This window comes from Lissotriton vulgaris, chromosome 12 (genome assembly GCF_964263255.1).
Source record: "Lissotriton vulgaris chromosome 12, aLisVul1.2, whole genome shotgun sequence".
Lineage (NCBI taxonomy): Eukaryota > Metazoa > Chordata > Amphibia > Caudata > Salamandridae > Lissotriton > Lissotriton vulgaris.
Genome location: NC_141700.1, coordinates 756,692,184 through 756,717,399, shown reverse-complemented (window position 1 = coordinate 756,717,399; position 25,216 = coordinate 756,692,184). Strand labels below are relative to the sequence as shown.

The following is a 25,216-nucleotide window of genomic DNA, read 5'->3' as shown; positions in this document are numbered from 1 at the left end:
TCAGGCAAAAAGTGTGTGTGTGTGTGTGTGTGTGTGTGTGTGTGTTGAGCATGTAAAAAGGGGCATTTTCCTATACCATGCAAGGGCTGAGATTTTCCATCCAATGACATATCACCTACCCACAGGTGTTTATGTAGGACCACTATGCAGAGTAAAACTGTGTATCATGCCCTCCCCCATCTGCATTGTTTGGTGCCATTAATACATTTGTTGCACAAATGTGAAAAAGATTCACCCATTCGTTCAGCTAAACCAGGCACAGCCAGACTTGCTTTGTCGGAAGGTACAAAGGCAATAGTAGAGGGTGTTGGCTAACAGCTAGGGCTGCCAATCTCAAATTTGGGGAGCCAGTTCGAGTCTCAGCAATGACTTTTAACATCCTGTTATTCTTGGCAAATCACTTATCTCCCTGAACCTAACAAAAATGAATGTGTCCTTGTGTAACGCACTTGGTGCTCATGTAAAGTGCTGTGATATCTTTGGGTCAGGTTCGTGCTATATAAAACCCCGGAAGAAAACCAAATGGTGCTATGTTTAACCATGGCAGCAGTCCTGCACTGCCGAGCTCTCCAGGAGGACGAGCAAGGTATTCTTGAGGGGATGGGGCTGAAATTTGAAGCAGCATCCTCTGAAATCATTGGCTTGCACTGCCACTTGTCCCGTGTCTTGATACTAGATTTATCAGAGCCTCATTAACAGCAACGATACTTTCAGCATGGTTCCATGATAAAATCTCTGTAAAGGGAGCTACAGGTCTTTAACTTTGGAAAGTACATGGTGATGTACGAAGTTACAGCAGGTTTTTTGACACACGTGGAAAACAAAAGTTGTTGTGCAGAGAAAAATTCCTCGAGTGGGAAGTTCAGCCACTCCAGGATGTGTCTAGGCCATTGAGCTATTGGAGGCCCACTAATAATTGAGACTTGGTGTACCGAGGGGTGGAAGAGATTCACTGACATAAACTTATCGTCTGTTGAGGCAAATACATTGAGGCATGTGGATGGAGTCTGACTCGGACCCAAGTACGTTTTATATGTTGGGTTGTCACCAGGTGACAGGCAGCGCCTCTGGATACTTTTTGTCTTGAGGGTAAGAGACTGAAATCTCTGACTGCTCCCAAAATTTGATGTGTACTAGCCTTAATTAGCTGCATTTTTTTCTGCCATAAGCATCCTGGAGGGTGCCATCGGGCACAGGGAGGCGAGCTTCTGAAGTGGTGTGTGGGCTCGCTTTTTAGGCAGAATGACTTGGAAAGACTGATCCACTAGAGCTGGAGCCATATCCGAGTCAACCGAACCCTGTGCTTTGACAGCCAGAACAGGTGTAGTAGACCTTAGCAAAGCCTCCATAATGACCTGATCTTCCTGAAGGGACACACTCACAGTGGGAATTTTCACTAATGATGGAGACCCTAGGACAGGAATCTACTACAATGAAGAGAAGGCAGTGCGCTCATTGAAACAATTTTTTTACCATGGTGAGAAGGTGATAGTATGTGCTTTTTTTGTGCTTCTTATGTCTCATGGACTGCTAGTGATTTAGGGAGAGATTCCAGGTGTGTCCTTCCTGTAGAAGGGGAGCTAGATCTCCCTTTCCTAGATGTGGCCTTGTGATTAGATTAGCTGCTCTCTCATGGATGACCTTAAGGCACATCTGCGTCAGATGGAACCAAGTGAGTGATCTGTGTGAGGAGCAAAGGCATCACAGGCAATCCTTCTGCAGATACGTAATCAACATTAGCTTTCAGAATGTTGTGCTTAAAGACTAAAGATTTTATATGCCACGAGATTTGAGGAAAATCAGCAAAAATGTCAACAAGATTATAAGATTATAAGTGAAAACCACTAGTGGTTCAGTATCCATTGTCTGTGGAGATGCAGAAAAGTGAAAAAGCACTGCGACACAACAGCACTATTTATACTCTGATGTTCCTTTCAGCGAAGTTGGGTAATACCATTCAGGACTCCATTCAGGACTCCACTGTACTCCATCTAGTGTTAGTGACTTAATATGGCTGACTCAGACTGGTGACGCAATAGAGGGGTTGCTGAACTGTTCCTGTAGAGAGATAAGGGAGGTTTAGCTGGCGTGACCAAAGGTGTTTGAATGACACCCTAGGGCATCCATTATGTTGGATGTAGTTGCCTCACACACCCAGAAGGGTGTCATGCTTCATCATAGGCGTTTGCTCCTCGTCGGGGAGGCGGTGCAACCCCCGACGGGCTCACCTCAAAGAGGGGCTCTTTGGCGGAGATCTTTTTATCCAACAGCCTTATGGTGAAGTGGGGGTGTGTGGGCAGGATGGTGTGTTGCTATGGTGAGGTTATTAAAATGTAGCAAGGGGTACCGGAATTCACTTTATTCTGGGGGTCCCCTGGCTGCAATTAAAACGTGGGACTAGCTCGCTAGGTATCAACAGGTTAGGTCGAGTGACCCTAGAGAAGGCTAGAAGTGCAAATGGTCGACATGTTTCTCGCTCAGGGTAAAGTCACCCGCGATTCATCAGGACCTTATAAAAGTGAAGATAAGAACAACATGCTTGTATCATGTGTGTGGTGTAAGTTACCTCTGTGGATACTCCTATGCCTACTGGTCAGGGACTACTTGCCACATGAGGGGTCGGCGGGTCAGAACATCGGGGGTGAGCCTAATAGATGTAGCTCAATCTGCCCGTGTCCGCGTGGGAAGACCTACCCATCTCCGCCGAGCCATCTAGTGTTAGTGACTTAATATGGCTGACTCAGACTGGTGCCTGGCAAAAAGGGATCATCAAGGAATCTTTGGAAGCTAGAATCTATTTGTAGTACCTTTTTTGTTTTTTTGTTCATGCCAAACAAAATAGTCTACGTGTTTGAACAAAGGCAGAACCAAAAGTGTTGATAAAATTCTTGGTATTGGTGATGTAAATGTAAATCCAGTATTTGTAAAGCGCACAGCTACCCGTAGGCATCCCGGCGCTGGGGGCTGTCGGGAAGATTAAGCGAGCTATTGCCCAGAGTCGCATGGTGCTGGGCAGACCCCTGCAGCTGGTGCCAGGGATTGAACCGTGATTCCCAGCGTCCGGCGTCAGTCGCCCTGGCCGCTGCGCCACACCTCTTCCATGGCATATCTAAATCAACAGGCCATAGATATTTATTTAAGATAATTGCTTTCAGTGCACCCCGACTGTCTAGTCTAATATGTGATGAACACTCACTCTGCATCTGCCTCCTAATTCCACCTTACTGCATGTGGTTTTGGACAGCTCTCTGGTGTTGATGCCTGTCATAAATAGGCAAGCCACACTCTTGTTTTCTCATTTTGATAACTCAAGAAAAATCTACCCTTCAGAAAGAGGGCAAAGGGTTGGTAATTCAAGCTACAATATCAGGTTCGAGAATACCAAATTTCCACTGAAGATTCTTATTTTGCAGCTGCAGATCTTTTAGTTTGGTCTCTGTCAGGACCCCTCTTGCGGCTCTTCAATGGCTCTCGGTTGAGGCAGATTGCCTATAAATCTCGGAACGTTGCTTATAGAGCTAGCCATCCTTTTCGTCCCTTTTACCATAGTGCCAAATTCAGCCCTTCTGTTTCATCTCGGGTCCTTTACTGTTTGATTAAATCCCTTTTGAATGTACCTAAATATCAATGGGCACACCTTATCTACCCTTTGTAAGCAATGTCTTCTGTCCATTCACTCTTTGCCTAAACTTACGGCATATATTGCTTAATACTATTCTCTTTACTAGTAAATTCGGTCTCACTTGAGCTGCTAATCTTCTAATGTCAGGAAACCCTTGGGTAGCAGCGCACTCTATAAATGGCCCAATCAATCACTCCCATTTGCCTGGCAAAGGGGAATCATTTCCACAGCGCAGGAACAGCACAATCCGCATAATGCAAATGTTACATTTATTGGCTTCAGCCAATTTTTAGAACTCGCAGTGACTACTCAACAGAAGAAACTTCTTGATGAGATCTAGACTGTGATATTGGTGGCAACTCTGAAAGATGAGGGGGTGTAGGCTTTTCAGAATCTCAAAGCGAGAATAGTGATTAAACTATTAAGAATGAAGGTGCCTTGTCTTCACCAGACATCTCATGTACAATTGCATATGAGATCATTACAAGACTCGCTCTACACACAGTGGACACAGTCATGAGTAAGAAATGAGTTACTTACCTGTAACCGCAGTTATCCTGTATTGTTTTTTTTCCCATAGATTCACATGCTTGAATCATTCCCCCTCGTCGAAGTGGGACCACCACTTCGAAGACTGGGAATGATTCAAGCACGTGAATCTATGAGAAATACCCCAATACTGGATAACTAGTGCAATCTAATGGTTGTAATTATTAACTTGCTCAAAGCACTGTAGTGGTGGAACAAAACAAACACAATTGGTAAGCAATTTGCGGGCAGTTTCAACTGTAATACTTGCAAAAAATGCTCCAGATACAGGACACAACTGGTGCAACTTCATGTTTGTTGTATGTGTGCCTGTATATACATATGCGCTGCATACTCCTGCCATGTAGTGTTGGACTCTGACATTGCAATTTACAGTTTCAAATCGCAGGATGTACTTTGAACTTCATTAGTCCACAGTGTGCATGGGCATCAACTTCAATTTAGATAGCTTTTTTCTGTCATTAGTTTTGGCTGTGTTCAGCAATTTGGTCCTAGATAAACGCATTCCTTGCTGCTTTTTTGGGTGTAACTGTTTTACTATGCAAGACTGATAACTGATAACAATCACTGCGTGGCCAGCATCTGTTCGACTGTTCTCCCGATGGGAACACCACTTCCTTCACTGCAACAACTCCACTTCAACGTCCTGGTGCCCCATATTTCTTTTTAGGTCGAGCCTTGCGTTGCAGAGCATGCGCTGCTCGCTCTGCGAGACATGCGGTAGTAGGGTTGGATGTGGAAGTGCTGTGGAAGCCCCTCTCACTCTCCACCCATATTTGTAATTGGCTGGTTTCCATGTCCTTGGTAAAGGCTGGCTTCCGATTCATTATGAGGCTTGTTAGTCCTGCCTCGGTACCGCCCTGTCTCCTATTTGTTGCTGCCCATAAGGACTGGACCTTTTATTTCGCTCCTAACATGGCATGCTTTATCTAGCGGGTGAGGACTATTTACTTTATTGACAATGGCGGCTGTCCTACTGCAGGCACGATGTGCTTTGGTGCCTTCTTTATTCCCCCCCTTTCCCATTGTTTGTGCCTTCTCCCCCCTACCTTTGCCCGTGCCTTCAAATAACACACACGCCATCCCTCCCATTGTCTTAGCATGCCATCACACTCACGTTGTCCGTGCTCACTACCATATGCAAAGCAATAGGTCTCACATAAATGCGGCTCCTATTGCATTGCAAATGATTGTTTTTGTTCTTGCTCACTAACCGACACACTGCAGTTTTGTCAAATATAAGTGTATGGGTTTTTTTGTTGCGAAAGCTATGCTTCGTATACACCGAAAAGACAATAGAATATAGTCTCATAGCAAGGGCACCACGGGCCCTCAAGACAGAGTAAAACTCACACCTCTACACGCAGTTTGGTAGCAAAAGTCAGCTTTATTTGGGGTCCCATCACACACCCCTGTGCCAATGCACCTGATGCACCGTATGCCGCAGTAACGACACACTGGTGAGTTTTTTGCAGTTGTGAACTATTCAGGATTGTCCTACGTCATAGTTGTCAAATGTGAGTCCAGGAGAGACTGATTGATGCCAGATTTTGTAGGTATCCGCACAAGGGAACATCGCACACCATGAAGCTAACGGTCTGGAACTAATTTTTAGCTACAGACCGACTTTAAAACTGGTGCAATCCTGGACTCCCAAGACTTCAAGTTACACGCATTGCACTTTTCAGGGTTCTCTACAATGAGGTCATGTTCAGCGCACCAGTCTTTTAAAGCGCTTGACCAGTAATGTGCCCTTTGTTGTGATTTTTCTCACAGGACATGCCTAGTGATGTCCATAGCGCCAGCCACACTGCCGTCGAGGAACCTTGCTGGGGTTTGAAGAGCACGTTACATGGCAGCTTGGAACACACTCCACTCCACCAATTTTTCTGTTTTTACAGAACCCAGTGCCATTTAGTGCATTTAACAGCACCCCTTACGCTGGTCAGCCGTGATGCATTAAATTTCCCCTTGCCAGTATGCGCAAGAAGGAATACCCCATGGAGCGTGTCTGTACGTCAGTGGACCGTGAGTCAGTCCAAAGCACATTGGGCCACCAGTACAGTGTCCTCTACGAACTGACCAGTTTGTGCGACGCCTCAAGCTGTATTTTTTTAAGTTTGCAAAAATATCTTCCTGGAGATAGAAAGACCAGGGCTAAGTTGAACTGTGGAAAGTGTTACAAAGGCAAGTGTTGTGTTCTCCTGTGCTGTGCTAGACACACAGGCTGCAACCATGGTTGTCACGAGCTGCGGTGCACGTGCAGCAAGAGCTGTACTGTTGCTAGGCATGCGCAGTGCAGGCAGTGACTTGGGTGCGCCGTCTAAGGCATGCACAGACTGAGTACAAACTCCTGGATTTTGCTGAGGAGGGTTCAGTAAAACTGAACTGCCAGAGAAACGCACACGACTAGATGCACAATAAACATTCACTGGGCTGTTTACAAGTCATCAGTTGAGGCTGACGAAGCTGATAGCGGCACAGGTGTCTGCGCTACTCCCCGGCCCGTTCTGGCCCACCGGAACCCCATCTTATGACTTCCCATCTGAAAACCACCACACACTGAATGTCATCACTAGAGCATCATGAAGAGCACCAGCCATGTACAATCAATCAATCTGGATTTTTTAAGGCACGGCTAATCACCCAATAGGCTATCTAGGAGCTACATCTAGTCATTACTTGGTTAGGAACCAGGGCACCAATCCTAAACAAGCATTTATAATGCAATAGGTCCTGCATGTGTGAAGGTTTTAGCTATTGGCATTGTAAATGACAGTGCGTTTTATTTGTTTTTGAAAACCTGCAAGCCGCAACTAGAAGTACAAAATGCACAAAAATGAGTCATTTTCATTTACAATGCCAATAGGTTAAAGTTTTGAAAATGCGAGAATTGCATTCATTGCAAATGCTTGTTCTTTCTGTCCAGAGCTCACCCCTGAGAATACAGACATGAAGGGGGTGATGGAACGCACCCTTCCACATTTGTCCAAGATGCAAAGTACTTCTGCATGGACCAGCACCGTGTTTTTAATCTTGGACTCTCTCAGGCAGTCCTTTGTGACGTCGATGTGCTTCCTCGGGAAGCTCCCACCGTTGGCCGCCATCTTCAGATTCTTTTTTCCGCTGTTGGGTCTGGATCGTTACCGAAGAGTTCCAGAGTTTTCAAGGAAAAGAGAAACAAATCGACGAAAATCAAAGTTTTAGCTACACCTGATTTCATGTCAGGTAACCGGGGCGACCAGGGAGAAGGTTTGGACCGAGATCTCGATATTCAACGGAGAATGCGCTCGCAGGGGGCTCCCTGAGCACTGGGATGGACAAAACACTTTAAGTTTTGAACCAATTGCCACCACAAATACGCCCTGAAGGACCAGCATCCAGTCTGCAACCTCTGCCTGCCGCTCGACCACAACAGCGAGGACTGCAACGCGTGCTCGGCATTCACACACAAGACCCTCAGAGTAAGAGAGACAGAGGAGGGCGAACCGTGCAGGGTCTGGGGCCTCTTCCTTCGCTCCGAGACTTTGGCCTCTCCAGTGGAGCGGAAGACAACATCGCCGAAGGACCAGAGGACTGCACGGTCGTCAAGGTCCATAAGACGTCGAAGGAAGTAAGGGAGTCGCCGACCCCTGGACACTCGAGCAACACTCGAAGGAGTGAAGCAAAGTCCTCAAAGGGAGCTTTGCCGCCGAAACACTCGAAGGCAACAGCAACCAAGGAGAGTCAGCCGAGCGGGTCCTTCGAAAAGGACTCCCAGACAGCAAAAGCCCACAAAGTTTAGATCGTCAAAGGTTGCCCTTGAAAAAAATACCTCAGCACCAAGAAAAGAAGGGCCAACATCTACTTCGACAGCCTCGAAACAAAGCGCTACAACTCTTGACGCGGAACATGCCGCCAAGATGGGAAGGAAGAAGAGGAGGCTCGAGGCCAAAATGGTGAGCATCCTGCAGCGGAAAAGGGACTTTGACGAAAAGATGAGCCAATACACCATCCCGCCGAAACTCGTGCTTTAAGTCGAAAGAGACTATGTGGACGCCGAACCTCTCAACCAGTCGAGGAAGAGGAAGTCTATTATTTTGAGGGTGAAGGCGACCAGGATCAGCAGTCCTACCGGGACTCGATGTTCTCGGAGGCACATGACTTGGAATGGCATGATCTCGACGCTGAATCGCCGGAAGAAGGGGTAGACACATACCCTTCGAGGTCTTCACCGCCAGATGACATAGGGATCTACAATATGGTAGTCCAAAAGGCTGCTCAGGCGAATGGGGTAAAGATGGAGGAGGAGAAGCCCAAGGCATGTTTTCTCCTGGAAACTCTACTGCCTCAACAAACTAGGAGTCCGTTCCTGCCCATGCTCCCTAGTGTGCTGGACCAAGGAAGAGATGCCTTAAAAGAACCAGCAGTATGTACAGCTGTGACTCCCAAGAATTGAGAAGAATAATAAACATTCCCCAAAGGACCCTGCATACATCCAAGGGTCAGTACCAGCCGATTACATATTCACAGCAACGGCTAGGAAAAGGGCCAATGTATCCACTAATGCCGGACCACCTCCAGACGAGGAGAGTAGAAGGATGGATCTCACAGGGAGAAAGGTGGAGAGAAATGCGGAAATCCATTGGCTTATCCTAAACTCCCAACGCCCTGATCAACAGGCACGCATTCCAGCACTGGGAGGAAGTGGGGCAACTCCTAATGCATCTTCAAGACCAGTACCAACAAAGAACGGCTCACCTGGTAGAAGAGGGCAAAAGAATGGCGAACACATGCTTGAAATCGGCCTTGGATGCTGCAGAGGCTTCCAGCAGATGAATGATGATAGGAGTGACCGAGAGAAGACATGCATGGCTCAGAATTTCAAAGCATCATCCTTAACCCACCTTTTAACGGAGTGCAACTGTTTGGCACACCAGTTGATGACAAGTTAACACAGCTCAAGAAGGACAACAAGATAGCAAGCTCCATGGGAGCGCTGCAGTTCAGACGTATGAGAATACACCCACAAGAAGACCGGGGGGGGGGGAGGAGAGGTGGGCAATGTGCCTACCACATCGCGCCAAATGGTTCAGCAAGGCTATCAAGGGAACAACCAAGGCCAGCAGCAGCAGAACTGGCAGTACCTGTCCTGGGGTGAGTCCTTTTGAGGGCACGCAAAAGGACGAGGACAGACACGAAGAAGAGGCCAACAGCCTTCCTACAAGTATTGTATTGTATATTGGATTTATATAGCGCTTATCACCCAGGGGTCTCTAAGCGCTTGCCTTGGGAACCCGTCCTGGCTTTTCCCTGTGAGATAGCCTCTACAGGGCATCCCCTAGGTGAAAGCCAGGCATCCGCCGCGGGGGGCCGTTGTGGAGATTAAGCAAGCTTAATGCCCAGAGTTGCAGAGTGTGAACCCGTGATTAGGTCAGGCACCGAAGCGAGAATTATCGAGTCCGTGGACATTTGAGCTCAAGACCCTGCCGCGTCGGGAATTGAACCCTGGTCCCGGGTCTGACCTCTGCTTCAGGGTCTGCCTGCTCTAACTGGTGAGCCACACCTCTCCACAAGTGACTTCACCAAGAAGCTTACACCCACCCTAGCAACACCTCGGGGTGGGCACAGAGACCTAAGAAAAAGCAGCAACCGGACGTTCCACGACAAACAGTACCTCAAACACACAATACCAGTAGGGACAGAATAAGATACTTCATCCAGGAGTGGAGGAAGGTCACAACAGACAAATGGATACTAAACATCATACAATACAGATACTGTATAGAGCTAGAGAAACCACCTCCAAACAGAAAACCAAGAAGCAAGGAACACTCAGCAAAGGAACTCTCGCTCTTGGGACTAGAGGCGCAAGAATTGCTCAGCAAGGAGGCAATAGAGAGAGTGCCGGGCAACCAGAGGAACAAAGGGGTCTACTGAACTTACTTCCTCGTGCCAGAGGTGGACGAAACACTAAGACCTATCCTAGATCTAAGGTTCTTGAACAAATTCTTAAAGATTCAAAATGACTTCCCTACAAGAGGTAATACCACAAATACAACAAGGGATTACAAGGCAACTATAGATTTAAAGGACGCGTACTTACACAAGTGAAGTAGTGTGGCTCACTGGTTAGAGGACGGCCCGGGACCAGGGTTCGATTCCCGGCGCGGCAGGTTTCTGGACCAGGGTCAGCGGACTCGATAATTCTCTTGCCTCGGTGCCCACTCTGATCAGCGATCACACTCGACAACTCTGGGCATTAGCTTGCCTCATCTTCACTAACGGCCCCACCAGACCGCCGGGGATGCCTGGTCTCACCCTGGAGATACCCATTAAGGGACCATCTCTCAGGGAAGCCAGGAAGGGTTTCGCAGCGGTCGAAGCGCCTTGGGACCCTACGGGTAAGTAGTGCGCTATATAAATGCCAATACATTTACATTTACATCCCCATCAACCACAAGCACAAAAGGTTTGTGATCAACCAAAGTCACTACCAGTTCACATTCCTGGCAATCAGACTCTAATCCGCACCAAGGGAGTTTACAAAATGCCTAGCAGCCGTTACAGCACACCTACGAAGGCAAGTAATACACTTTAACGACTGGCTCGTAAAGGCAAGTTCGTACAGCCAAGGCAACCAACCCATCCAGCAGGTCATACTAACACTGACACAACAGGGTTTCTCAATCCATTGGGGAAAAAATTGTCAACCGGAGCAAATCAAGATATTCTTGGGGGCGGATATCGACACCATACAGGCCAAAGTGTTCCCCCAGCAAGAAGAGAACATTGGCGATACTGAAGGAAACACGTCATTACCAACAAGGGGCAAGTCCTGACAGTGAGGACGGTGAGCAAGCTGATGGGAATGATGGCGTCAATCATTCACCTAGTCCAAAATATTCGACTACACAAGAGACCATTCCAGGAATGGATACAGCAGCAATGGTCACAGGCAACAGGGAGTTGGGAAGATCTAGTGGTTGTCATACACGCAGTGCATCAGGAAATAGCGTGGTAGAACAAAGAAAACATATAACAGGGGAAACCATTCACACAAGCAACTCCTTCAGTGACCATCACAATGGGCACCTCCCAACTGGGGTGGGGCGTGCACATGGAGCAAGCTGATGGTGACGGGGCTATGGTCCGAGCAGGGTGTGGTCAAGCACATCAACTACCTGGAACTAAAGACAGTGTCCCTAGCCTTACAAGCCTTTCAGAAGGAGCTGTACGGAAACAGGGTGTTGATCCAAACAGACAACACCACAACCATGTTCTACATCAACAAACAAGGAGGAACACAATCAGTAGCACTATCGGGGCTAGCACAGGAATTATGAACATTGGCCATTCCACTAAAAATAGACCTACTAGCAATACATCTCACGGAAAAGGACAATGTGGAAGCAGACAGAACTCAGCAGGTAGACGTCAGCATCCCACGAATGGGAGATTAACCAACAGGAAATGCAGAGAGTATTCCGGAAGTGGGGTACACCGCAAATAGACCTATTTGCAACACGCCAAAATGCAAAATGCCAACACTTCGAATCCAGACAACCAGACCATCTGTCACAGGGAAATGCGCTATTGATAAATTGGTCAAAGACATTTGCATATCCTTTTCCCCAAATACCACTGATACACAGGATCAGCAACATGTCGCTAATACTAATAGCACCTCAGTGGGCCAGACAGTCATGGTCCTCACAAATAGTAGAGATGGCGCATGCACCAGCACACAGATTCTCAAAAAGAAGGGACCTGTTAACAATGCAGAACGGAAGGGTGCTACACCCAGAGCAAGAGAGCCTCAGCCTAGCGGCATGGCTCCTGAAGACCTAGAGTTTGCACACCTCAAACAACCGGCAAGCACAATGGCAGCGCTCGGGGAGGCGAGAAGACCTACCACAAGGAAATGCTACGTAGGAAAATGGAAAAGATTCTCCGAATGGTGCTTTAGGGAGAAACTGCAAAGGAAAACTTACAAAGGAGTCAACAGTACTAAAATACTTAACACATCTACTGCAAAGTAAAGTAAGCTATACATCCCTAAGGGTTCAGTTCGCGCCGATAGTGGCTTACACGTCTTCAAATCTCTTCACGATCGCGCCCCTGAATTTGTGTCTTCTAAACTGAAGAGATATCTTCCCACCCGTAATCTAAGATCATCTGCTGATAATCTTCTCTGCATTCCATCTTTCCGTCGGAAGAAGCATGGCGGCTTGCGCTTTTCTTCTCTCGGCCCCATCTTTTGGAATTCCCTTCCCTCTTCTTTTCGTCACTGCCCTACCTATGAGTCATTTAGGAGAACTTTAAAAACTTTTCTTTTCAAAGCTGGAACAGTATGATCCTCTGGCCCTGGTTTGTTATGTCTGTTATGAGCGCCAAGAAACCGTCCCGGTGTACGTGCGCGGTAGAAATTATTTAACATAACATAACATAACATACACAAGAGAAGAAACAGGGAAAAGTTTCTTCACCTCCCAAGTAGTTAAAAGATTTCTAGAAGGAGCAAAGAGAATCTCACCTCCAAACAGAATGCTAGCACCAGCATAGAAACTCAAAGTAGTGCTAACTCAATTGATGAAGGTACCATTTGAGCCGATTCACAAGGCTACACTGCACATGCTATCGCTAAAGACGGCCTCCTTAGTGTCCGAAGATGGCGACCAAAGGTGGGAGCTTCTGGAGGACACCAAATACTATGTCGACGCCCACCTGGGCCACGAGAAAAAAAAAGAGAGAAAAGACTACAATTCCGGACCCAACCACTAGATGGCGGAATAATGCACAGCATAGTGAATCCATAAAGTCTTCAAGCTGGAAAACTTCTCCGACAGGTAAGAAACTATACGTTACCTTCGACAGAGATCAGGAGAATCAGATGCTCCCATCCTGAAATACTGGCTGAACAGTTTGATGCCAGGCAGACGCTGTTATACATGCATCCAAAGACTGGCAAGATTACTAAGCTGCTACAAGGACAACCTCTGACACCAGAGCAGTCACCTGACCCATGGCTGTACGCCCCTCCCCCACCGTCAGCAACCTGGCAGGTCAGTGCATTCAGATTCCGACCCAGGCAGCCCCTTTTGGAGAGTGAGACCCTTAGGACTAGGCTGTTGAGACAGGAGGCGATCCCTCGTGCAAGGATTAAGTCTACCCTGCGGGCGACCCTGTATTGCTATATAGTCGCACAGGATGTGGATTAGGAATAGGGACATGCAGCAAAACAAAAAAAAACTATTGTAACAATAGTTTTGCAGCTTGAGATGATACCAGATTCACACATGCATCTTCCTTCCCACTACTTTGTCAAAAGGAGTTGTGCCTAATTATCCGCACCTAACTGGAATAAAATATGTTCTCATATAACTGTCAAGGAAAATAGAGTTTAAAGATGCTTAGCATGCAGTGGGGCATAGCTGGTTTTCGGTTGCTATTAATATGTGGCATACATTTATTTTTGACGCCCATAAATTATTTAATGTAAACTTTTTTCTGGATATAACCACTTTGTTCTCAGCATTTAATGTAGAGTAGTGTCATGCTTCAAATGTTTCAGGCACATACCTTTTCCTTCCCCAGTGTGTCTATAATTTGTAAACTTCTACTGTGTGACCTTTCTACAAGGCACTCACGCAGATTGCTTGGAAAGGAAGTTCACAGCAAATAGAATCCATGATGTTCCTGTGTCACAGGAACATATAGGGGGCCAGGAGGGTCCAGGCTAAAAAAGAAAGTTTTACTTTTCAATAATGCATTTCAGAATTAATAAAGGAAGGAAATTGCACTAAATGCTTGCTTTTAACAACTATCATGCCTCTTATCCCCGCAGTTGGAGAGCAAACGGGACGCCTTCTCTCCGGTGCTACTGCAGTTCTGCACAGACCCCAAGAACCCCATCACTGTGATTAGAGGCCTGGCTGGTTCACTGCGACTCAGTAAGTGATGGCAAGAAAAGCACACATTTGTGATTTACACTTGCTTTCCTGACATCCGTGGCAGGCAGGTAACATGTTTGTTGGTTTCTGTTATGAGTCTTCTCTTTATAGTCACTTTCCCCTCTAGCTCTGTCGCCTATACCAGTGCACTGCTACTTTTCTCCTATGCTCCTCTTCAATTCTTCCTTCTATCTTGGGGACTCTTTAGTAGGTTCCTCACTCAGGATCCTTTTTATGCTCTATCCCTCATGGAACCATTATACGATTTTTCAATGTAATCGAGTTCTCCATGTGTCAAAGGGTGGCCATGTGCACATTAAGAGACTGCTGAGATGTGGATGTGTCCTTTACTCTCCCAAAAGAAAGGAAACCCCAGACTTAAGATGCTATGTAAACATCCCTTGTAGAACAGACTCCCCGTTGTTTTATTCTTACTCTCGTTATTTCTCTTACCCTTCTATTCCCTCCTTACAGACCTCGGCCTCTTCTCTACCAAGACATTGGTGGAGGCAAATTCTGAGCACTCTGTTGAGGTTCGGACACAGGTGCAACAGCCTTCAGACCAGAATTGGGATCCCACAGGCAGCAAGCAGGTGTGGCCATGTGAAAGCAGCCGTTCTCATACCACCATTGCCAAGTATGCCCAATACCAAGCTTCATCTTTTCAGGAATTCTTGCAGGTAAATGCCAGGGTGAGGAGCCAAGTGTGAGAATCTCATGGAGAAGACAGTGGTATGAAGATGGGCTAGAGGTGTATCTGTGTGTGTGTGTGTGAGAGATATATGGAGCAAATGCACTTCGGCTATTTGTGCCCTGCCTATTCTAATATTAATTACTACATTTATAAAGTGTAGTGCAGTCTACCATTTGTCTCTAGGTGCTGATAACCGGTGTAAAATCTGTAACAGGAGGGAGAAGCACTCTTGTTGTAGTGTTTAGATTAAAAATATAATAAAGACCAAAATTAAAGCCTAAAATACTAGACAAGTCAAAACGGGGTTAAATCTATTTGTATTCAATGGATATAGACATCACAAGATGCATGTAGTGAAGTTAATTCTTTATTCCTTTGCTTCAACTTTAAAAACAAGGACACAGCCAACGCATTTCGTCTATGCAGGGACTCTGATGTAATCCTAACCTCAAGAACTTTACAGCTAAAATACTCCTGCCTCATTTGCATGTTGTATGGAATATGTATTGATTAACTACTGGGAGAAACTACTCGCAATAGAATTCATTGTATTGGCTCATTCTACGCCTTTGTCATTTGTGCCCTGAAGAAATCCCAGTGCTTCGGGAGGAAATGCGTTGGCTGTGTCCTTGTCCATGCTTTTAAAGTTGAAGCAAAGTAATAAAGAATGAACTTCTTCACTACATGCGTCTTGTGAAGTCTATATCCATTGATTAGAAATCAGTGTTACTCTGATTTTGACTCATCTGGTATTTCAGGGTTTCATTTTGGTCTCTATTAGACGTTCTGATCTAAACATTACTAGAAGAGTGTTTCTCCCTCCTGTTGTTTTATGTGTACTGTTGAGGCATTCTGGACAGTTGTCCCTGGATAAGTACCTGTACTGGGGGAACTATACAGAGTTCAGTGACTTCAAACCACAACCTTTCTGGTGGTGTTCTTATAAGGTTGTATCTCTGTGTGTCAAGGAATCTTTCAGTGTTTGCTTCCAGTGATGTAGCTGGTGTCTGTAAGAGAAGCCTGTGTTACTGCTTCTGTGAAGTATGGGTCAAGTACCCCAACTACTGCTTCTAATTCAGTGGATTGTGTCAGTGCACTTACATGCATCTACTGTTTGATAGTTTGTTTTCTTGGAATACACGATAGTGTCATCGCTCTCCGCTGATATAAAAGACTCTCTCACCTTCATTTACAGGATGACAAGGACGGCGAGGATGAGGAGCTCAATAAACCTGACAGCAAATCGGCCCCTAATCCTAGGTAAAACCTGCTTTTGTTTAATGAATAACCGGTATTATGAACCGAAGATCTTTTGAAGCATACCTCCACTTCTGCTAGAGTGGCTCCAGACGTGTATTTTGGTCACAATGCCTTGTGTTTACCTGGTCACTGTCTGGATAAAACTCTAGTAACCCGAGCACCCCTTTCACTATATTAGCAGCCTTTATGTGAGCCTGATTGCAGTGATAAGATGTTACAAAATTTGGTATTGCTTTGCTATGTGAGGTCAAAATCTGTATGATTAGTGGAATTCGGGGAATAGTTCTGCAGACTAAGCCATTATGATATGTCTGTCCTGAAGGCAATCCCTTATGTCTTAATCTTGCAGGGATTTGTAAGTCTTTCTGCTATGTTACAATTTAAACATCTTGGATAAGTTTGTAGCCTGAAGGATAGCTTTGTTCTGAAGCTTTCGCTTGTAAGATCTGTGTAACTTGAGGTATATCTCGGTTGTCGGATTCCTGAGCAAGTGTAATGTGTAAGATGAGGGATGGCTCTATTTTTCAGCCTCGACCTGCCGGAGCTGCGGAAACCTAAGTTATGCAATTTTTCGGAGGCGCCTATACTAAGTTTGGCATGGGGGCATAGCTACCATGGGTGCAGTAGCACCCAAGCCCAGAGGGGTCCAGTGATCCCTGATAATTGCTGTATTGTATTACCACCATAGCATTCATAGGAGCCAGTTTCCTTGCTTGCACCATGTCCCTTGTGTGTACTTCTCTGATCTAATCTAAAACTATTGTTTTCAGCTGGAAAAAATTAATTTTCGGTAAGGTGGCTGGGCTGCACAGTAATTTGTCAATGGTCAATTTTGTCAGGGCCGGGGGTCATTTGTTATAGTTTGGAAAAATAACTATTAAAATGTCTCTGGCTTCATTCAGTCTAATTCCCTTCCTACTCCTCCTTTAGCATCGTTGTGGATGTCAAGAACCCACATATCATCAAGTTTGGAACCAACATCGATCTCTCAGATCCCAAATGGTGAGCCATTACATTTCCATCAAATTTAACATTTCAGGTAGGTTGGGAGATGAGACCCTATCCTCCCCCCTTACTTTTTTTAAATGTAAGGAAGGAATAGAGGACTTCTGATGTGGCATGCCCAGTTTGAGAAAAAGATATATGGAGCTATTTAAATATTAGAGAACAACACGTCTGTAGCATGGTTGAATAGGTATTGATTGTGGCTGGAGAGAAGTACAATGTGGGTGTCAAACCATAGAGACGGAGGTTATATTGAAAGTCGACTGGAGAACAAAGTGTTGAACTGGTATAGACAAATGCCATTCATGTTGGAAAGTGGGGGAAAGAACGGAATATGGTGAGGTCATACATGTAGGCCATCCAAAAGGTGGATCTCAGTTAAGGAAGATAATGTTTGGTGGTGGTTATTCCATACCTAGAAGGGAAGGGCGATTCATTAGTGACCCCCACACTTTTAGGCAAGCCAATCATAAGATGACCCTTTGTTTTTTAATTTATTCTGAGCTACCCTGAAAGGACCTAATGATCTTTCATTTTACATCTGTAGTTGGAAGCCCCAGCTGCAGGAGCTGCTGAAGCTGCCGGCCTTCATGAGAGTTTCCTCAAATGGAAACATGCTCAGCCATGTTGGGCATAGCATCCTGGGCATGAACACTGTTCAACTCTACATGAAGGTGCCTGGGAGTCGAACCCCAGGTAAGTAGCTACAGAAATAGAAAGTGGCTGTCCACTATGGACCATGAGGGATATGTGGTTTTGCAGTGTTCATTTTTTCTGGATGCACATGCTGTGCGTTATCCTGCCAGCTAGATGGATCCGAAAAGTCTTCTTGAAGTCTCTCTTCTCCCTTTTTTTGTTTTCCTCGTGGTCTTCGTCAACCATTTGGGTTTAAATCCCTCCTTGAGTGACGTCAAGAGAAATCCTTTGATGCAGTCACCCTCTTCAGATTCCGTTTTTTAAACCGTTGGGTCTGGAAGCGTAGGAGAGAGTTCTTGAGTCTAGGAAGAAGGAATTGCAAGAAGCCAAAATCTTTTTTTCCATGTGTTCTCACCATTGAGGGAACAGGATTGGCGACTGATGAGATGTAGAACAAGGAAAAAACACTGAGAAAAAGAAAATCACTCTGACAGCGAGGTGAAAATACGGACGCAACAAGACCATTTGGTCAGAGAATGAGAAGGGGGCATGGAGGATATGAACAATAGTTACTTGCCTGTAATCTATGGTTCTCCAGTATTGGTATCTTTCATAGATTCACATGCCTGAATCATTCCCCGTCGTCGGAGCGGTAGTCCCACAGTACCTAGAAAAAGCTATTATTATGCCATAAATAACCCTAACATGGGTAACCTAGAACCAGGAAGTAAAATAGCCAGAAGCTAAAAGGAAAAAACTTCCACACCCTCCAGAATGTTCTCCCCAGAGGCTCAGGCTCTCAGATTTTCTCGCACAAGAGTGAACACAGTGAAAAAAAGAGCATAAATGAGCCTCTGAGGGGAGGTGGGCGGGTTGCATGTGACTCTATGAAAGAGACCAATACTGGAGAACCACAAATTACAGGTGAGTAACCATTGTTTTGCAGCGTGAATCTTTCTGGATTCACTATGCTGTGCATTATTCCTCGGTCTAGTGGTTGGGTCCGGAATCATAGTCCTTTTTTTTTTCTTTTTTCGTAGCCCAGGTGGGCGTCGACGTCCCACCTTTTGGTGTCCTTCCTGTGACGTCGGCATGCTTCTTGCGGAAGTTCCCACCCGTGGGCGCCATCTTCCGATTATTTTTTCCGCGGTTGGATCTGGATCGTTCCCGAGAGGGCTCCAGACATTTTTGGAGAAAGAAGATACCAAAAGCCTTTTTTGGCCGAAAAAAAAAATTGGAAAAGACGAGAGACTACACCATCGAAGAGGACGACGAAGGAACAGGAGAACTTTGACGTCCATCGGAGAATGCACGCTCAGGGGGCCCCCTGAACGCAGGACATGGACAACACACCATTTAAATTCTGCCGTAACTGCCGCCACAAGTACGCGCAGAAGGACCAGCACCCGGTTTGCAACCTCTGCCTACCGGTCGACCACGAGAGCAAGGACTGCAACGCCTGCTCCGCCTTCACACACAAGACTCTTCGAGTAAGAGCGAGACAGAGGATGGCCAACGCCAGCATGCAGGGCAAGGGCCAGCCACCATCCCTTCGAGACTTGGGCTCTTAACAGATGAAGAGGACAATGACTACACGGTCGTAGAGACCGATAAGAAGACTCCTATAAAGGTACGAGACTCGACGGCCCCGAAAGACACTCGACAGTCTGACCCAGACTCTCGAAAAAACGAGGGCAAGTCCTCGAAAGCGCTGACGCCGAAATCTTCGGCGTCCACGACTACAAACAGGCCCAGCGGATCCTCGGAGAGGGACTCCCAGGCGCCAAATACTGGAGAACAGCAAAAGTCGTTGAAAAACGTCCCCGAGAAGGAACGTTCGACGCCGAGAGAGAAGAACGCGAAAACCAGCTCGGCGTTGAAAGTCGCCTCGACGCCGACCAATCCGCCGAAGAGAGCGGTTGATCCATTCGACGCAGAACGGGCCGCCGAAATGGAAAAGAAAGAGACGGCTCTAGGCCGAAATGGATAACATCCTGCAGCGCAAAAAAGAATTTGATGCCAGGATGAAGGACTTCTTAATCCCGACGAAAGCAAAACCACAGGTGGCCGAGTTAACCGAAGAAGAGGACTACGACGTCGAAGGACAGTCGGGAAGCCCGGAGGTGCTGGAAGATCCAGAAGAAGAAGCCTCCTACTTTGAGGAGGAGGAGGATTACGACCAGAGGACAATCCTGGGCTTGGCATCCTCGGAGACACAGGACATAGAGTGGCAAGACCTCGACACTGAGAGTCCGGAGGATAGCGTGGACACATACCCTTCGAGGCCCTCGCCACCTGATGACATTGGGGTTTACAACACAATCATCAGGAACGCAGCAGCAGCCTTCGGGGTTAAACTCGACGAGGAAAAGCAGAAGGCGGATTTCCTCCTAGAAACACTGCTTCCAACACAAACTAGGAGCCAGTACCTGCCGATGCTCGACAGCGTCAAGACACATGGGAGGGAGGCTTTCAAGGAGCCTGCAACTTGCAAAGCCATCACACCCAGGACGGAGAAGAAGTCACGGCGGACTCGATCATTACAGCTACGGCAAGGAGGATAGCTAACGTGCCAACAACCTCAGGGCCACCCCCGGACAAGGAAAGCAGAAGGATGGACCTGACTGGGAGAAAAATCGAACGGAATGCCACAATGCACTGGCGCATGGCAAATTCCAACGCACTGCTCAACAGGCACCAGTACCAGATCTTAGACTAATTGGGACAGTTACTAAAACACCTCCCTGAAGAACACCAGCAAAGGGCTACACATCTTGTGGAAGAAGGGAAGAATGTGGCAAATTCTTGCCTCATGACTGCCTTGGACGGGGCTGATACGGCCAGCAGACTCATGATGATGGGCATCACGGAAAGAAGGCAAGCCTGGCTCAGGATTTCAGGATTCAAGCCGGAAGTGCAACACAGCATCCTAAACGCCCCGTTCAACGGAGAGACACTGTTCTGTGCTCCATTGGATGGGAAGCTCACCCAACTGAAGAAAGATAACGAGACTGCAAGATCCATGGGGGCCTTGCAATTCAGAGGAACAAAGAGGGGCACCCCGTCACGAAGACCTAACGGGAGGGGAGGAAACCAGCCAGGAACATCGCTCCAGGCGTTCCAGCAATCCCACCAGTCCGACACCCAGACACAGCAGGGGCAACAAAAACAACCCTGGCAGTACCAACAAAGGGGCCAGTCCTTTCGCGGAAGAGGGAATGGACGTGGACAAAATAGAAGAGGGGGTCAACAACCCGCCTCTAAGTGACTTTGTCACGCGACAGGTGCCCATTCATGCAAAAACTCCCAGGGTGGAGCACGGATACAACAAGGGGGTACACGAGCGAAACATCTGCGATCTTTTAACACCGGTAGGAGGAAGAATAAACCTGTTCTCCCAGGAGTGGAAGAAAATAACAACAGACAAGTGGGTACTCAACATCATACAGTTCAGGTACTGCATAGAGTTGGAAAGGAGACCATTAAACAGAAAGCCGAAAAGAAGGGCGCTAGCAAGGAAAGAGCTAGAACTACTTCAAAAGGAAGCAAAAGAACTCCTGCCAAAACAGGCCATCGAACCAGTACCTTACAAGGAAAGGAACGGGGGAGTGTGCTCAACCTACTTCCTGGTACCAAAGGTAGACTAGACAATGAGACCCATCCTGGACCTTGGGTTCTTAAACAAGTACATAAGAGCGCAAAAATTCAAGATGACGTCCCTACAAGACGGCGGAGACTTCATGGTCACCATAGACCTCAAGGATGCCTACCTCCACATCCCAATGAACAGGGGACACAAACATCTGCTGAGATTTACCATTAACAAAGATCACTACCAGTTCACGACCCTAGCCTTCGGACTAAAATCCGCACCAAGGGTCTTCACAAAGTGCCTTGCAGCAGTCGCAGCGCACCTATGGAGGGAAGGGATCCACCTTTACCCTTTTGCAGGAGGGGGGATACACACACACACACACACACACACTGCAGCTTTCACACCAAGCTCAAAGCATATGGAGATGGCCTCAAAACATATATCTCCTTGCAGAACACCTCCCAGGAGTATACAATCAAATTGCGGATCTACTCAGTCGCCAAAAACAGCAGATCCACGTATGGGAACTTCATCCTCAAGTGCTGCTTCCATTCTTTCAAATGTGGGGACACCCAGAAATAGACCTGTTCGCCACACTCCAAAATGCGAAATGCCAAAACTTCCCATCCAAGTATCCACATCCATTGTCCAAAGGCACTCCGACATGGGCCAGACCGCCATGGTTCACAACCCTCTTGGAACTATCAGTAGTTCCTCATCAACAGCTATGCCTCTCACCCAAGCTTCTCACTCAGAACCATGGAGAGATAAGACATCCAGATCGCAGTCAACTCAACCTTGCGATCTGGCACCTGAAATCTTAGATTGGCTACCTCAATCTCCCGCCACACTGCATGAACCTCATTAAAGAGGCTAGACGTCCTACCACTAGAGCTTGCAAAGTGGAAAAGATTTGTAATTTACTGTACAAACTACCAAATCAACCCACTAGATGCTTCTATTCAAAACATCATCTCTTACCTTTTGCATCTACAACAATGTAACCTAGCGTTTACATCCATTAGACTATATCTCGCTGCCATAGCAGCTTATCTCCAAAACAGACAACACTTGTCTTTGTTTAGAGTAACAGCTACCAAAGCTTTTATGGAATGACTTAAAAGAATAATTCCACCTAGAGTTCCTCCCGCTCCAGTATGGAACTTGAATGTGGTCCTTACCAGACTCATGGGTCCCCCATTTGAACCTTTGCATAAATGTGAATTACAATTTCTCACCTGGAAAGTAGCGTTCCTGGTTACCGTCACCTCTCTCAGAAGAGTCAGTCAACTTCATGAATTAACCATACAAGAAAGAACCATTTCTACAAATTTACCATAACAAAGTGGTTCTTCTGACTAACCCAAAATTTCTAATAAAAGTCGTGTCTGCTTTCCACCTTAACCAGTCTGTAGAACTCCCAGGGTTTTTCCCTCTACCAGACTCAGTAGCAGAACGAGCTCTTCACACGCTAGACCTGAAAAGAACGATTCTTTACTACATTGAAAGAACAAAATCCTTTAGGACTAAACAACTTTGTGTTGCTTTCTCCCCACCTCATAAGGGCAATCCTAACTCATAAACCGGCATTGCAAGCCGGATTGTTAAAAGCCTGCAAATATGCCATGCTAAAGCCAAACGCGCATTCACCATTCCCCCTAGAGCTCACTCCACACGTAAACCAGGGGCATCTATGGCTTTCTTAGGGAACATGCCTCTAGAGGGCATCTGCAAAGCAGCAACTTGGTTTACACCACCCACCTTCACAAAACCCTACTGTGTAGATGTGCAGGCAAAACAACAAGCTAGTGTGGGCCAGGCTGTATTAAGAACACTTTTTCAAACCACTGCAACAGATACTGGTAGCCACCGCTAAAGAGGTAACTGCTGTATAGTGTATGCACAAGTATACGATCTACAGCTCATATGCCTCAAACGGAAAATCTACTCACCAGTATGCATCTGTTCTTGGCATGTAGAGCTGTAGATTCATATACGCCCGTCCGGATACCTCTTAACTGTTCCATAATTATCTTAATTAGATGCGTTACGCATGGACATCATTTTCTATTTCTTACTAACTCTATCATAACCCTCCATGGCAAAACAATCTGGAGATGGAGTTGATGCCCATGCGCACTATCGTCCTAAGGAAGAGTCACCTACCTCGTGACCGCAAATACTTCTTCCAAGACAAAAACAAAGTGCAAACATCTGAGGCCAACACCAGATGGCTATCTTATGCACAAGTATATGAAGCTACAGCTCTACATGCCAAGAACAGATGCATACTGGTAAGTACCATTTTCCTTATCTAAAGTAACTCCGCCTGCCGTGGAGCTTCGCATAGTGCGGCAGAGGTTTTGTTTTGCACGTTGTGGAGTTGGGCTACGCGGAACTCCTCCCAGGCTTAGTTACTGGATCGAGACCAATGAAAGCAGATGTAAGTAGATATGCAGAGGGTCGTAGGGACACTGTCAATTCTGCTCACCAAGGCACAGGGTCTTCAAGTGCAGGGGTGCCTTAAGACAATGGAGTCTTCTTACCAGAGATCGTCTCAGTCAGGGGGAGCCTCTGGATTCAGACTGCTGGCGTCTTCGTGGAGTCCAGGGGGGGATCAGCCAATGCTGGACTTGAGGTCAGGATCGCTGGGGAACCCATTCTGGGTCAGTGGGCCAACTGGATATGGTCTGTAGGCATCAAGTGCCGACTGGGCAGGACTCGTGGATCCGCAGGCCACAAACTCCTTTGTGTTGGATTCTTGGGGAGAGAACTGCTGTCCTTGGGAGTTCTGGTCTTTTTCAAAGTTCAAGCAGTGTTCCTCTGCTTCCTGGAAGTCGCTGGCTGCAGGGCAGGCACCGTCTACAGGGGTCTTGGACGCTAGGGACAATTCAGTCTTCTTCAGACTTTGCTGCACTGCATCGTCTTCTTCAGTCATCTTAGGTCACAGGTAACTAGTTTCCTTGTCATGGGGAGGCCAGCTAAATACGAAAGTTGGGGGTGGGTATGAGGGGAATAGGGGTGGTGTTTATGGGGAGTAGCAGGTAGGGCCAATGGGCACCTTACCTGGGATGCCTACTCCCGCTATTATGCTAGCCTCCTGTGGAAGGGGGTCATCGTCCTAGCCCTGATTGGAAGAGTCCCCTCATCTTAAAGATGAAGGGGACTGAAAAGTGTACTTCACTTTGCCTACTCAACATGGTGTGGAGTTGGCAAAGGTGGGCACACCTAGCCTTTATAAGTTTTCCCACCCAAAGTGCGGGTGTAAACTGGGGACTGCCATCTACTGCTAGCAGCAGAAGCTGGGAGGTCGCATTACAAAGGCGGAAGGCATTTGAAGCTTTCCCATTGATAACTGCGCCTATCCTGGGGAAGGAGGAGTAACACCTCTGCCCAGGGTGTGCATTGTTTCTGATCCCAGAGAGCAGAGACTTTCCACCCAGGGGTCCACAAACATGTCTGTGTGTGGCAGGCTGCCTAAAGCTAGTCAGTGACCACACTATGGTTGGTAGGTTTTCAGGGGGCGTCTCTGAGGTGCCCTCTGAGTACATGTTTTAATAAATCTCACACTGTCATCAGTGTGGATGTATTACAAGGAGCTGTTTGGTACCAAACACTCCTGGTTTCATTGAAGCCATCACAGTGCTGGGGAACTAGAGATGTCGAGTTTCCAGCCCATGTACTCCTTATGGTTTCCCGGGCACTTACAATATTTAGGCATTGACTTGCCATGTCGAATTTGTCGTTCTTCACCACACAGGGGCATGCAAGCTGCAGTGGCATGGTCATAGTGAGTGGGTACCAGGGGACTATCTTCAGGCCCTAGGTTCCTGGGGTACCACTTACTAGGGACTTACAGGGGGGCAGAAGTATCAATTGGTGATAGGTTTTAGGGAAGAAGCACCTGCACAGGGGACCTGGTT

General features: G+C 46.8%; 1 protein-coding gene across 6 annotated transcripts in view; it reads left to right on the top strand.

Annotated features, from left to right (window-relative positions):
* Positions 1-25,216, top strand: part of KDM6B (lysine demethylase 6B) — an 823,670-nt gene that overhangs the window by 759,468 nt on the left and 38,986 nt on the right. For all 6 annotated transcript variants that reach the window (XM_086946061.1, XM_086946060.1, XM_086946064.1 and 3 more), the window contains 5 exons: positions 13,998-14,103; positions 14,578-14,783; positions 15,993-16,057; positions 16,988-17,059; positions 17,610-17,758. In XM_086946061.1, coding sequence (XP_086802187.1) covers positions 13,998-14,103; positions 14,578-14,783; positions 15,993-16,057; positions 16,988-17,059; positions 17,610-17,758 — 598 coding nt within the window. The remainder of the gene's footprint in view (positions 1-13,997; positions 14,104-14,577; positions 14,784-15,992; positions 16,058-16,987; positions 17,060-17,609; positions 17,759-25,216) is intronic.